Below are 13944 nucleotides of genomic sequence, written 5' to 3'. Positions count from 1 at the left end.
TTGTTATGTTATGTGTAAGATATATTTTAAATATAATAGTCATTTGGAATATATATTTTTTGTTACGAATTATATTTTAATAAAAAATAATATTTTAAATATATTTTATACTTAAATATTATTATGTGTCAAATTATTTTTAATTTATATTCTTTAAATAAGTGTAAAAATAGTATATATTATATTTATTAACACAAAAATTTACATTAAGTACTTCATATAATTAAAAATGTATTAAAAATAGTTAAAATATTAATTTATATTTTAACATCAATAAAATATTAAAATATTATATAATTTGTTTTAAAAAAGCTATATATTTTTTATATATGTTATGTCCCTATATCTTATAAAAAATTAAAATTTCTATATCCACATGTTTCATATCGTATCATATTCTATATTCGTATTATTGTTCGTACTTCATAAATTGAAATAAACGCAGTGGTTGATATTTCATTTGTAAAGAATGAGATAATTAATCTAAAACTTTATAGTTTTTTTTTATACACATAAAATAACAACTAAACACTGTCAAATTATTGGGTTACTGGGTTATTGGTTCAACTGGTTAACTCGATCCCACATAAGTAAAACATATAAAATAGCCAAAAATTTAAAAATTAAATTTTAAAATACATATCTTCAGTAACATTTTAATAAACATTAAGTCTCAAATTCTAAAAATAAGTAATACGAAAATAAATATAAAATTTATTAGTACTATTACATTACTATCTCAATTTAACACAATAAAAATAACAATCTTTGGATTATATCCAAGGAGTAATTTCAAAGTCTGGATATCTTTCTTCATCTGATAAATCTGAAGCTACATTCTGATTTGCATTTTTCACAGAATTATTATTAGTTTCATCATCATCTCGATCATCTTCCAGATTCAATTGATCTATCATTTCAATAATGTTTCACAAATCATAATTAATAATAAGGCAAAACATTTGGTTAAAGTATTACAAAATCTTCCCTAACAAAAACATACCCAAATCATCTAAAACTGATTGAAGAGACATATTTGCAAGATCATTCTTTAAAGCATGAACTTCTTCAGGAGTTAAAAATGATGGTGAATCTTCCATTATTCATTTTAAATGATCCTCAAATGCATCAAGACAAATTGGATCATAATATTATTTTCTCATTCGGTTCCTATATTGTCAATTAACTTGATTATTCTTATTGTGACTATAAATTTAAAATAATGCCTTCAAGAAAGAATAATAAAAAAGTACCTTTGTTGTAAGTTATAATAAGCAAAAACAAGATCATTAAATTTTTTATGATCTAACCGATTCCTTTTCTTTGAGTGAATGTGTTCAAAAATACTTCAGTTACGCTCACAATCTGAAAAACTACAACTTTTACTCAAAACACGAATAGCTAATTTTTGTAAGTTTGATGCTCCACATTTATAAGATTTTTACTATTGATCTTAACATAAAAAGGAAATAATAATCATAAAAATCAAATCATAAACATACCACAATCATAAAAGACTAATTTTAATAAAAAATTTACCAGACATCACTGTGTTTCGCTCACGTATTGCAGATTGTCTTCCAAAGTCTTGTTCAACATTCTTAAATATTCTCATCTCACTTATCAATTTATAATTCAAATTTGCATCACCATAAGTATATCTCTTAATGACATCTAGTAGGCCAGAAGTTGTTTACATGTGCTTTTTAAATTCTCCAGCATTAAATCGAAAAGCTGGATTTAACCAATAACCAGCAGTATGAAGTTTTTTTCAAAGTTCTAAATCCCAGCGTGTAGTTAAAATCTTTAAATAAGGATCAACAACCGTCTTTCTTTTTTGAAACCTCTTCACCATCTCTTCCCTAACCTTATAAATAGCTTGATAAAGAAAATCTATTGCAACTCTATTTTCACTATCCACAATACGCAATACACGAACAAGTTGTTGAGTAAGCTTAACAATATCAGTACATTGATTCCAAAATTTAGAATCTAAGACTTGTTTCATAAACTTTTTAGCTTTGACTTCTCTAGTATAAGCTGAGTTTGTCCATTCTCTAGATGTCACCATATCTCTCAATGCATCTTTTTGAGCTAAAATACTTTGCAAAGTAATGAAATTAGTGGCAAATCGAGTTGGAAATGGACGAAGTATTTCTCGTCTGCCTGTGAACTTTCTCATCAAGTACAAAGGATGGCAATGATTATAGATATACTTCGTAATCTTCGAAGCTTGTGACATAGTTTTACTCACTTCCTCTAACTTTTCAATAACCTCAAACATCAAATTAACAAAGTGTACTGCATAAGGAGACCAATACAATCTAGGAAACTCTGATTCCAACAACCTTCCAATAGCAACGTAATTTGCAGCATTATCCATCACTACATGTACAACATTCTCAGGACCAACAAATAATACAACATCCTTAAGCAACTTAAACAAAGTATCAGCAATTTTCAAGACATGAGAAGTATCAACTGACTTTAGAAAAGCGGTTCCTTTAGGACAATAAACCAAGAAATTAATTAAAGTATGCCTACAACGATCAATCCATCCATCGACCATGATAATACATCCAATTTGTTTCCAAATTTCACGATAATCTTCAATCATTTTCTTTACATCTTCAACCAATTTACTCAACAAATATCCACAAATTCTTCCATAATTTGGCCCTTTATACCCTGCACTTATGTTTGCAATAGTATCAATCATTGTCTAATAATAAGCTGAATTAACCGCATTAAATAGCACAGAGGCATCCATCATCCATCTCGCAATAGCAATATCACACTTCTCCACAATTTCTTTACTTTGGAGAACACTTTTGGTAGTTTGTTGAGCTCCAGGTGTTACTGCCGATAGAAAAAAAAAAGATTGTAATCTCTTGAGTTGTTTTCATTTTCTAGAGCTAGGTGCTGGAAGCCTTGATTTTTGTTGTTGTCACATCTCATTACGTTTAATCTCATCAAATTCTCTTTCAACTTCATCACAAGAATTATAACTTTCTACATATTCTTCTTGAGTTTTCCTTTTCTTGGTTCGAAGATCTTCAATCTTTTGATTGATTTGGTGCCTCACTACAACTGGCACCTTTCGACATGCCTCAATATCTCCACCTTTTCCATCCAAATGATACTTAACCCGGTTAATTCCTCCACCCCTAATAAGCTTCTCGTAATAAATGCATAACATAACAGTTTTTTTTATTCACAACTTGCTTACAATGGCCGATGCAGGATCAATTTTTTATCTATTGCTATTTTTTTGGGTTCCAATTATTCCATCAGGAGTTAATTCTTGTTCATGGAAAGTTGGTGTTTCTGATGGTATATTTGATGAAACCATCCTAAATTTCTAATCTACAAGAATAATACACAACAATAATTTATTAAGAATAATATACAACATCAACCAAATATAACAACAATATATTACATATAGCAAGAATATATTACACTATAATCAACAATATATTACACCAACAACATAAAACAAAAAATTGAACAATCTAACAGAAATCAAACAGAAATCAACAAGTTATACACTTATAATCAACCAAATATAATCAACATAGATAATCAACACCATTAATCAATTAATTTTAACTAAAATACTAAATTATTGAAAATTTGAAATACTAAATACTTTAAAAATAAATAAAAATACATACCTTATGGCTGATTCACCGCCAATAGAGAAGAGGGAGACCGAAGAAGAAGTACAGCGCTGATGACGACGACAGGACGACTGGACGACCGGACCGGCAAAAGGAGGACAAGGACGGACACACAACGGCACAGGACAGGAAGTGACGACCCAAGATGCTCAGGAGCCACCGAGACGATGACTCTGAGTAGCAATAGCTGACGATGTCGCACCGTTCGGTGGAGTTGGTGCTGGCTGTGGTCGGGTGGTGCGAGAGCGAGACTGAGAGCACGGTGAGAATGAGAAGGGCTGAACGGGTCTCTCTCAATTTCAGGTCTCAGCCGTTTAGAGTTTGGGGAAAGGAAAAGGGAATGGGTTTGGGTCGTTTCGAGCTTGGATTTCTTTCAAGCTTTCAATTTTTTTTAATAATTGAAACGACTCCGTTTCACTTGAAGAAAAAAAAAGAGTTCGAACTAGTTTGGATTTTTTTCAAATCCACCGGTTCTTTGGTTTTCGTTAAATCTGACTGGTTCAAATCGGGTGTCGCCAATTCTTTTTCTTATCCAGTTAGCTAGCTCACCCTAACCGGTTTTGTTACCGATTTACCGGGTTTTCGGTTCTATCGAGCGGGTCAGTTCGATTTTGATAGTACAGATTAGCTCACTAATTCGCTTAATCAAGTGTTGGGAATTAGAATTACGCCTTATGCATGCAGTAACCCATTAATCAATGACAAATTATTAAATAGAGTTCTAATTCACAATAAATTAGTCCTTAATTTATCAGGATACAGGATATTGTAGAAAAAAAAGCACGAACTTTGATGATTGTTTTGCAATGATGAGAATCCGAGATATCCACATATATATAGCACTTGAATTAATTTAAGGCAAAGAATCAAATATTGCTAGGTAGAAAACATTTTTTTCCCTGTTTCTTTTCGGTTTATTTATGTGGTGACACAGCAAGGTCAGAAAGCAATAAGCTGAGGATCCGATCCTCTTTTTATTTTCCATATAGATATTATTCCGGTTTAAAAAGTAAGAGCTTTAATTTTTATTCTTTTGCAAGCTTCCGAAGAAAAAAAATTTTCTCTTTTTTTTTTCTTTTTATCATGGGAAGAAAAAGATTTTTCATAAGTGGGTTATTTATTGCTGGGAATCAATCCTGGTGTAGCTATCAAAAAGGCAAATACCTTTGCCGAAAACATATAATTTTCTGTTTGAAAAGGCTAATTGGGCCACATGTTGATATTACTGAGATCCAAGTCTCTGGGGGCAGAAATGCATATTTGGGCCTCCATCAAGCCTAATGTGTTAAAAGTTGGATGATAAAAGTAGGCATTGTTCTTGGATGAATATTAGATTTCATTTTATTGGTTGATAAAAATGTAAGTTCCATGACCAAAAATATACTAAAGTTCAATTATGTTCCACATGTCCTTGAGCCCATCTTCTCACTCTTTTTTCAAAACACATATTGGATTTATTTTAAAAATATGTGAGAAAAAATAGTATAAAAAAAAGTTAGGAAACACCCAAATCGCTTTGGACAAAAATCTGGTATTTTTGTCGAGTAGAGCGACCAATTTCTTAGGCACTTCAATGGATGAGAATGTGAGATAGTGAATCCATAATTTTGAAGTTTTCATGTGAACGTACCGTTTTTGTTCAAGTTTTTCAGCAAATCAAGAACCAAGCCAACCAAAAACAATAAGATTCGATACGGTTTGGGTTATTAAAATCTTTTACTCAACCCGATCCAAATAAGTTAGAGTCGGTTCGGACTGGACAAATTTCTTTAATCACCATTAAAAGAACACAAAATAATATAAGTAGAAGAGGAGAACTAGAGAGCATTAGTGAAAGATGGGTCTATTGCAAAATCACCAATTTCTGGTTGATCAAAATTTTATTTAAGTGTTTGTCGTTAAGCAATAGTTTCGGCATAATTGTTTTTAAAGGATAATGAATGTATGTGGTCGCAATCTGCGTTGTATTCGTTTTATTGGCCCAAAAAAGAAAATGTACATTCTGTTTTTGAGAGAGAATAAAAGAGGGGAATCCAATATAAGTGGTCTTAAAATGGTTTTAACTGCCAGATGTGTTTACTGTTTAGTTATCTTAATATTTGGGGCCGCCAACGTGTTAAGGCGCGTACTTACTTTGCTAATCATCCATACGCCGTCGTTTTGGGTTCGTCGGTTCAATTAATCCTTCGAAGATTCTCAGCCTACTCTCTTTTATTTTTTGTTTCTCGTAACTTCTCTTATCGTTTCTCTTTCTTCTCATTTCGCCCTTCTTCACAAATTCGTGGAATCGTCCTCACTCTCATGTTTCTATGGCCTCAAGTTCAGGTACACTTCTCTTCTCTCTCTCCAGTTCGCGCCTCATCTTCTGGATTTCTCAATATTCTTTTTTGTCAACAGTTTTTAATTTTTATTGATTTTGATATGTATTTATCCTAATTTTTTATTAATTAAGAATTTAAGATCAATTCTCCAGCTGAATGGCCATTCTATTGAAATCAATTGCTTTGTGATTAACCTTGAGCTTATCTGAGTCGGTGTTGTTGATGATTTGATACACAATGAATATTTAACTGTATGATTTTTTTTTATGGTGCAGATTTTGCGTTATCAGTTCCTTCTGAACTTGAGTCAGTTTTGAGGTTGAGGACTGTTGATTACTTTATTACGAGGAGGCCATGGCTTGGTATGTCCGAAGCTGCAATTATGTTTCCCCTTACCCGTTTTTTCTTCTTTAAATTTATGATTTTTAATATTTCTATGTGTTTGTTTCAGATCTTTATGGAGTTAATGTGAGACCTGTGGCGCCATTTGGAAGTGCAAGTAGAAAGCCTTATGTGGAATCTGCACTCATTCACCAATGCTTACCAGATGAGCTGCTTTTTGAGGTAGTTTCACATCATCAAGTTATAGTTTGTCTTCAGTCGATGGCTAGATGAAAATTTTATTGATTGGGGAAATCGAAATGTGACCACAAAAAAAAAAAAAAGGAGAAACTTCACAGATCGTCTCCCCGGTCTGCCATATATTGCAATCCTGAGAAGAATCATTTTCATATTCTTGAAATGATTTCCTGCACACCCACATTTGACACTTTAGAAAACTAAGTTAATATGATGTTTTTGCATTGTCCTTCGTGGTACAGCCTTTAGATTTGGGAGTAGAAACTATTCTTAAAATAAGAACCATAGTACGAATAACATAGATCTTTAACTTGTCAGGACGTATATCGATATCTCTTTAAGGTCTTTTCAGTGATTTTTGAGCCGTTAGATGAATGGATATTCTTATGCTGAAAGTTCTGTAATTACATACGAGAAAAAACTCTCAGAAACAGATATATTGAATGTATATTTATAGGTCTTTGCTCGAATGACTCCATATGACTTGGGAAAGGCATCTTGTGTGTGTCGAAAATGGAGGTACACAATTCGTAACCCTGTATTTTGGCGCGTTGCATGCTTGAAGGCTTGGCAGGTAAACTTGCTAGAGCTTTTGAATGTGGAGGTTTGACTGCACATAAAGATCTTAAGTTCTAATTTTGGAGTCTCTTTTATGAAGCTCTCTGGAGTGGTAGAAAACTATAGAATTCTTCAATCAAAATATGATGGCTCATGGCGTAAAATGTGGCTCTCACGACCAAGGTTGCGAACTGATGGTAAGGACAACAATCTCTTATTGGGTGACCTTATTGACTGCTCCTTTCAATATATTAATTGGAAACATGTGATGGTTCAGTCCTTTTTTTCTCTTCCCTTGCATTTTAATGTAATCAAGCTGGTGCCTTCTTATGCTTCCACATGTCAGGTATTTATGTGAGTAGAAATACCTACATTCGAGCCGGAGTTGCAGAGTGGAAAATTACTAATCCAGTTCATCTGGTATGCGTTTATATCTCTGTGTGTCGCTAGGAAATGTGCATTATGATTATTTCTATTGTTAATCTTTATTTCCTTGCTATTAAGTAGCATGAATTATTTGAACTATTTCTTATTTATGGCTTCTGGGACTAATTCTTCAGAAGTGTGCCTAGTCATAAACAAATTAGAAGTTCTGTACCATTCTTAGAAAATTCGCTCCATCAGTAATTTAAATGGTCTTGAACATTGAACCACTACTCTCATGTTTTTTTGTGATTTTATAAATCCTAGCATAGGATCCTAGTGTTGTCCTATTGTAAGCCTTCTTAAGAGGTAAAGGGCAATATACCATAAGCCTAAGATATTACCTTCTTGTTAGTCCATGAAACTCCAGAACCTCTTAGGTGGCTTTAAGCCTATTTGTTGTCCTAGAGTTTTTGTGTATGAATAAGGACTTTGTATTAGGAACCTGTAAGTAAATTTTGTTTGGTGTTTTCTGTATTTGCATATTTACGTTTTGATAATAATTGTTTGTGTCCTCTGCAGGTCTGCTATTTCCGGTACATGAGATTTTTCCCTTCTGGGCGATTTCTTTATAAGGTTGTGATTCATGATGTCTGAATGTAGTTGAATATATGTTTTTGGCTTCTATTACATCTAATTGCTTTAGATGTTAATATTGTGTTGTCTAGAATTCTTCTCAAAAGATCAAGGATGTGGTGAAGTTCATGAACTTTCGATCATCTAAAGTAGACTCTGTTTTTGGTGGCCACTACACATTATCAGATGACAAGGTGAAGTTGTAATTTTTGCCAAACTATGTAATTTAGTTTTTCCTGCTCTTTAATCTCTATTGCTTTTTAAGGAGTAAACACTTTCTTTCCTTCTAGTACGTTTTACATAATAGCCATATTTCTTTACATAGATGTTGAGTCAAATTTCAATTGAAACTACCATTGCAGGTTGAAGCTGCTGTCTTGTATCCAGGCATGCGACCTACTGTCTTGAGAATTCGCTTGAGGTATTTTATAAGGCCTTAATAACTTGTTATTGAAAATTTGTGTTAGCATTAATGAATTTGATGCACCATTACATGCGGGCTATTGCTAGGAAAGAGATTAGATTAAATATTCGTTAAATCATCTTCAAATGGTGGGGGATGAGATGGTGAGTTCAGAGAAATTTTTAACTTTGATAATCTGAAAGTTGTTTTGATTCTTGAGTTCGTCGATCCATAATTGATGCCACTTAAACAGTTGCCTCAACTTGCTTCCCTCCCACATCTTATCTCAAATAAGCTAGAAAAAGTAGTATCCTTTGTGGTAAGGATTGAATAGTAAACAGAATTGAATGTAGAAGTTCTTTGAAAATTATTTTGTTTTTAGAGGAAGAGAAGTATGCTGCTTTTGTATTTTGCATTTTCCCTGATAATTTTAAATTCCCTTGGAACTTATTTCCTAATAATGAGAGGTTTACTTCCTGTTTTCAATCAACTTTCTTTTGTGGATCTACCTATGATGTAGTGTTAGAGGAACAACTCCAGGGGCCAACAATCGGATGGATTTGATTTCGCTTGTCACGAGTGGTGTGAACAATAGCGAGGCAAGTGCACCCGAGGAGGACATTCTTGGTGTAGTTGAAGGATGGCGGGATGATGAAACACACAACCCAGATGTGCCTGCAGTCTCACATAAGAGGGGCATGACTCCTTTTGTCTTTGTTCCATTTGACCAGGTAACTTCCTTTTTCTGTAACTTTTTTGCCCATTGATTTTCAGGCTTGAGTTACCAGTTGAGTAAAATATTAATATTGAGCCCCTGCTTCCCACTTTGTTTGTCTGAATATTAAAACCTAAAGTTTTTACCGCTTAGCTGTTAAAAATAAGACCTCTACTTGATAAGAATACATATTAGTTACTTATATTTCTTAAAATTACTTTTCTCTTGATAGAGGGGAATGTTAACATAAATGCTAGGACACCTTGCTCTCAGAAATCTGATTAGTGATTACACCTTAATATTTTTCTTTTTTGTATAGGTGGAGACATCAGTATTCAATCTTCCTGTGGAAAAAATGGATTATTATGTACCTGGTTGAATGGTGCTGCTGCATAACAGGCTTGGTTCATTTGTAAATATTCCTTAAGTTCCAATGCTAAGGTTATGGGAATTTATATGTACATATGTATTGATGACAATGGTCAGGGTCTGAGGGATTGATTCTTGATCTGCGCTGTGGAATGATACTTTTGTTCTGCTTTATGCACTTATATGGGATGTTATTACCCTTAAAATACCGGTTTGTACAGAACACGAAGAATAATTGTAATGCACCACGAAACATGGATTCCGTTGTAGACTCTTCCCTAGATCATAGCTGCTTTTTATGAGAGGTAAAACAAACTTACAGGAACAGCTATGTGGAAAAGATTATAATGGGTATGATTTTGATTTACGAGTTTTTTGTAGATGAGCCGTGCACTTTTTTTTTTTTAATGGCGCAAGTATTTTGCATTTATGCATGATGCATCAACTTAACCAAAAGTAGCACTAAATGAAAATCAACGGACAATATTTTTGTATATATTTATAGACATTAATATATTTTAATTAAATAATTAAATATTAGAATAATCAAAGTTGACAATTGACATAGTAAAATAATAAAAATAATCAATTTTATTTACAGTGCATAATAAAAACCTTTTATAAAATATTAGATATTTTAGATTCAGATTTTTAGTGCATACTTGTATAATAAAATCATAAATTATGATATTATGAATCACAAAGCTACATAATAAGAGCATACTTGTTGCAGATTTATTACAAATATAGTATACTTATCAGTTACCAACAGAAAGTTCATTCTCAAAGGTTATTATATTTATTTAATACAGCAAAATGCACTGTTAGAAGCATAGTTTCGAATGGTAGAACTAGTACGAGCAAGATGCTTGCGTAACTGTTAAGCTTAGATGCTATATTTTTCCAGCTCCATTGTACAGGACAGAATTCCAAGATGGATTCCGCGGAAGAAATGTCTCCTGCCAGAGTCAACACATCTTGTCAATTATTTACCTTAATTTTTTTGGGCAACATGAAAAATAGGTTGAACAATTGCTATATTTGTGGAATTAAAGGAATGAAATTGAGGAAGATTGAACTCACAGAGACATAGGAACAGGTAGGGATGATTGATAACGAGTGAGACTTAGCGTGTTGGAAAGCAGCGACGCAAAGGTGGGAAGCTAAACCGAGCCCCCTCTTTGAAGAAGGCACAAAGGTGTGGATCAAATCCATGACGTTACCATTATCTCTGAGCACATACTCCACGTAAGCCTCCTTGTCTTCCGTCTCGAACCTTCTAAGCCCCTCGTTCCACACGATCACAGGAACTACCTTCCCGCCGCCGCTACCTTCCGATTCCGATTTCGTTGCCATTGTTTCGTTTACACTCAACTCAACGCCCTCTCTCGCCACTCGCTGGATGGTATAATAAACGACTACCCAACACTATTCTTTGTCTTCATGGACCATAATTAACATTGGGCCTTCCATATTCACTGTTGGCCCACGTAAAGAAAGTTGAACTTGTAGAAAAACAACTTTGAGCTTGGGGATGAGATTCAAGTACTTTTAGCCTTTTAGGTGAGAGTAGTTTATTAATTCCTGGAGCTGTCCCCACTTTTTTGAATCAGATTTAGAGGAATGCATAGTGAATAATCTAATAAACAAATATGGGAAGGACTCTCAATATGAATGGATAAATGTCTTTCTAACTATTTGTTAGTGGATCTGGAAATAAAAATGTTAGAAAATTCTCAACCTTTTGTACTCTAGATCTAACAATCTTAAATTCTAAATTCTAGAATACATTACAAATTATAAGTAAGCACTTATAAATAAAAAACAGTCACAGATAGTAAGAACAATAACAAAATAGGAACAATAACAAAATAGATATAGATAAATTGGAAATCACCACTCCAGGAGTAGATCAAACTTAATACAGATAGAGCATTTAACAACTGAACATAAAAAGCAGGATGTGGAGGTGTGTTGCACACTTACTTGGAAGAGTAAATTGGTGAATTTAAAGCTAACACAAGTTATTGCAGTTCAAAGTAAGCGGAGATGCTTGAGATTCTCCATGGGTTGCGGATGGCTTGGGACATGGGCATGCGCCGAGTCATTGTGAAAAATCATGCAGAAGAAGTTCTTAGGTCTATCACCAAAGAAAGTGGAATTAATCAGATCTATCATGAAACAATAAGAGAAAGAAGAAGTTTATGAAACCAACTCCAAATCAGTCAAGAATAGAATAACTTAATTAATTATAAATATAGTAATTAGTTTTATTTATTTATGATTTAAAATATTGGTTATTAAATGTTTCACCAGGTTCAAATTAGGAGGAGATACGTTGAGTATCATTGCAATGTGAATCACGGAAACTATTAGCTTTCATTTCTTCACCCACCTTCTCTCCAAATGCCTAAAACATGATAAATCAGAAAATAGATTCAGAACTATCCAATTTACAAAGAAAAAAAAATATCCTAATACCTAACATAAGCACCATCCGCGTAGAGGTTTTGGATTCACCAAAAAGTATTTGGCTGATTTTTTGTTGGAACCATCTTGGTTCCCTAACATTATTGTAAATTGTTAAAATGAAACAAACACCATGGAAGTTAAAGTTCTGCCATATTTACAGAGAAGCTAATCGAAGTGCTAACTGGTTGGCAAGGAGAAGCTTGAATGGGGATTTAAGACTTAGGTTCCTTGACATAACTCCCAAAAATTTAGAAATGCTATTACAAAAAGATGTTCACGAGATTGTACTCCCTCACACTCTTAATGTAATTAAAGACCGTAGCTAATATTTTTTTATTTCTTGGGCCTAGCCCCTTTTATCACAAAAAAAAGTTTATTAATTCAATCACACTTGCCAACGAGTCTTAGCTCACACGGCATTCTGCTCCCTCTCCATCTCAAAGGTTTCGAGCTCAACTCCTATCAACGGCAACCGAAAAAGAAAAAATGGTAAATATGTGAAGAGTGGAGGGTGTGTTATTGTACCTAAGATTAGGAATTATCCTTAAGGTATCTAGGACTCGAAGTTGTCAAATCCACTAACAAAAAACAAAAAAATAAACAAAAGGAGATTATCTTTACTTTTAATAATTGACTACCATTAAACATCAACCATTCTAATTTGTACACTACTTTATATATATCATTTATTTAAGAAAAATAATTTTCAATTTATTAATTAAAAAAATATTTAAAGTTATACAATTGTCTAACAGCAATTACAAAATTAATTTAAAATCAAAATAAATAAATATAAAATAAATACGAGATATATTGGTATGCAGATGGTTAAAAAAATTAGGGATAAGTACAATTTTGGTCTTTAAAGTATAGGTTGAAATTTTTTTTCGTTCTTAACCTTTATTTTACATACAAAATCGTCTCTAAGATTTAAGTTGATTTTAAAATCGCCTTTACCTTAGGAACTAAAATTGTGCAGAAGTGACGGCGGAAGCAGAAGTAAAGGTAGATCGCGGACAGCTTCTTCTTCTTTCCTTCCTCTTTCTTCTTCTTCCCTTTCCCTTTGTAGGAACAGAAATACTCTATTTCTCTTTTTTTTTTCTTTTTTTTTTTTTATAATTTTTTTATTATAAATAATTTGGTTCAAAATTTTAATATTTAAGTGAAAAAGACGATTTTAAAACTTAGTTTTTAGACGATTTTGTATAAAAAAAGGGATGAAAACAAAAAAAATCGGTTTATACCTTAAAAACTAAAATCGTACTTAGTACTTGTTTGGGTGCCATTAAATTGGTAAAAAAGATATTTTTCAATGAACAAATATCTTTTTTTAGTGTATTTGACAAATTTCTAATAGTAAAAGTAGGGGTAAAAAAATGCCAGACGGCCTGACAGGGCCTGTAGCCTGGCCTGTGTTTGACCTGGCCAGTTATAAAATAGGCACAGGCTCAAGTTTTTATAAAAGTCTTATTATATTAATAGGCTAGATCTAGGCTCACTAATTAGCCTTATTGGCCTGTCAGACCTACTTGGACTTGTTAATACATAATTACATATATAAATATTTTTATTATTATTAATAAACAATATTTTTTTTAAAAATATTTTTTTTAAAAAAAATTATCAAGCCTTTTAATAGGTTTCAGGCCAGGTCAGGCTGAATAACAGGCCAGACTTAACACTTTACAAAAAGCCTATAGTAGGCTGCAGGCCAGACTCAGAGTAATTGACTACGGCCAGTCCTGTTAAGAACAAAGTTTGGTCTGGTCTGACCTGTTTCCACCCCTAAATAAAAGTAAAAGTACTATAAAAATAAAAAATATCTTTTTTGAGAAGCTGCAATTT

General features: G+C 32.7%; 3 protein-coding genes across 3 annotated transcripts; 1 reads left to right on the top strand and 2 right to left on the bottom strand.

Moving 5' to 3' along the window:
• Positions 1-1771: 1771 nt before the first annotated feature.
• On the bottom strand, positions 1772-2719 carry LOC107460676 (uncharacterized). The gene has a single exon (XM_016079061.3). It carries the CDS (start codon positions 2717-2719, stop codon positions 1772-1774), a length of 948 nt encoding a protein of 315 aa, XP_015934547.1.
• Positions 2720-5845: 3126 nt separating this feature from the next.
• LOC107460717 (F-box protein 7) lies at positions 5846-10007 on the top strand. The gene is made up of 11 exons (XM_016079106.3): positions 5846-6008; positions 6280-6366; positions 6456-6568; positions 7041-7157; positions 7242-7338; positions 7488-7561; positions 8087-8140; positions 8233-8334; positions 8503-8561; positions 9064-9274; positions 9578-10007. Exons 1-11 carry the CDS (start codon positions 5993-5995, stop codon positions 9635-9637), a joined length of 990 nt encoding a protein of 329 aa, XP_015934592.1. The 5' UTR covers positions 5846-5992; the 3' UTR covers positions 9638-10007.
• Positions 10008-10315: 308 nt separating this feature from the next.
• LOC107460682 (acetyltransferase At1g77540) lies at positions 10316-11111 on the bottom strand. Its single transcript, XM_016079066.2, has 2 exons — positions 10711-11111; positions 10316-10586 (listed from the first exon to the last, which is right to left on the bottom strand). The coding sequence occupies exons 1-2, from the start codon at positions 10981-10983 to the stop codon at positions 10521-10523; spliced, it is 339 nt and encodes a 112-aa protein (XP_015934552.1). The 5' UTR covers positions 10984-11111; the 3' UTR covers positions 10316-10520.
• Between the last annotated feature and the right edge of the window lie 2833 nt (positions 11112-13944).

This window comes from Arachis duranensis, chromosome 8 (genome assembly GCF_000817695.3).
Source record: "Arachis duranensis cultivar V14167 chromosome 8, aradu.V14167.gnm2.J7QH, whole genome shotgun sequence".
Classification (NCBI taxonomy): Eukaryota; Viridiplantae; Streptophyta; class Magnoliopsida; order Fabales; family Fabaceae; genus Arachis; species Arachis duranensis.
Note: the sequence above shows the minus strand (reverse complement) of the source record. Positions and strands in the feature narration are given on the sequence as shown.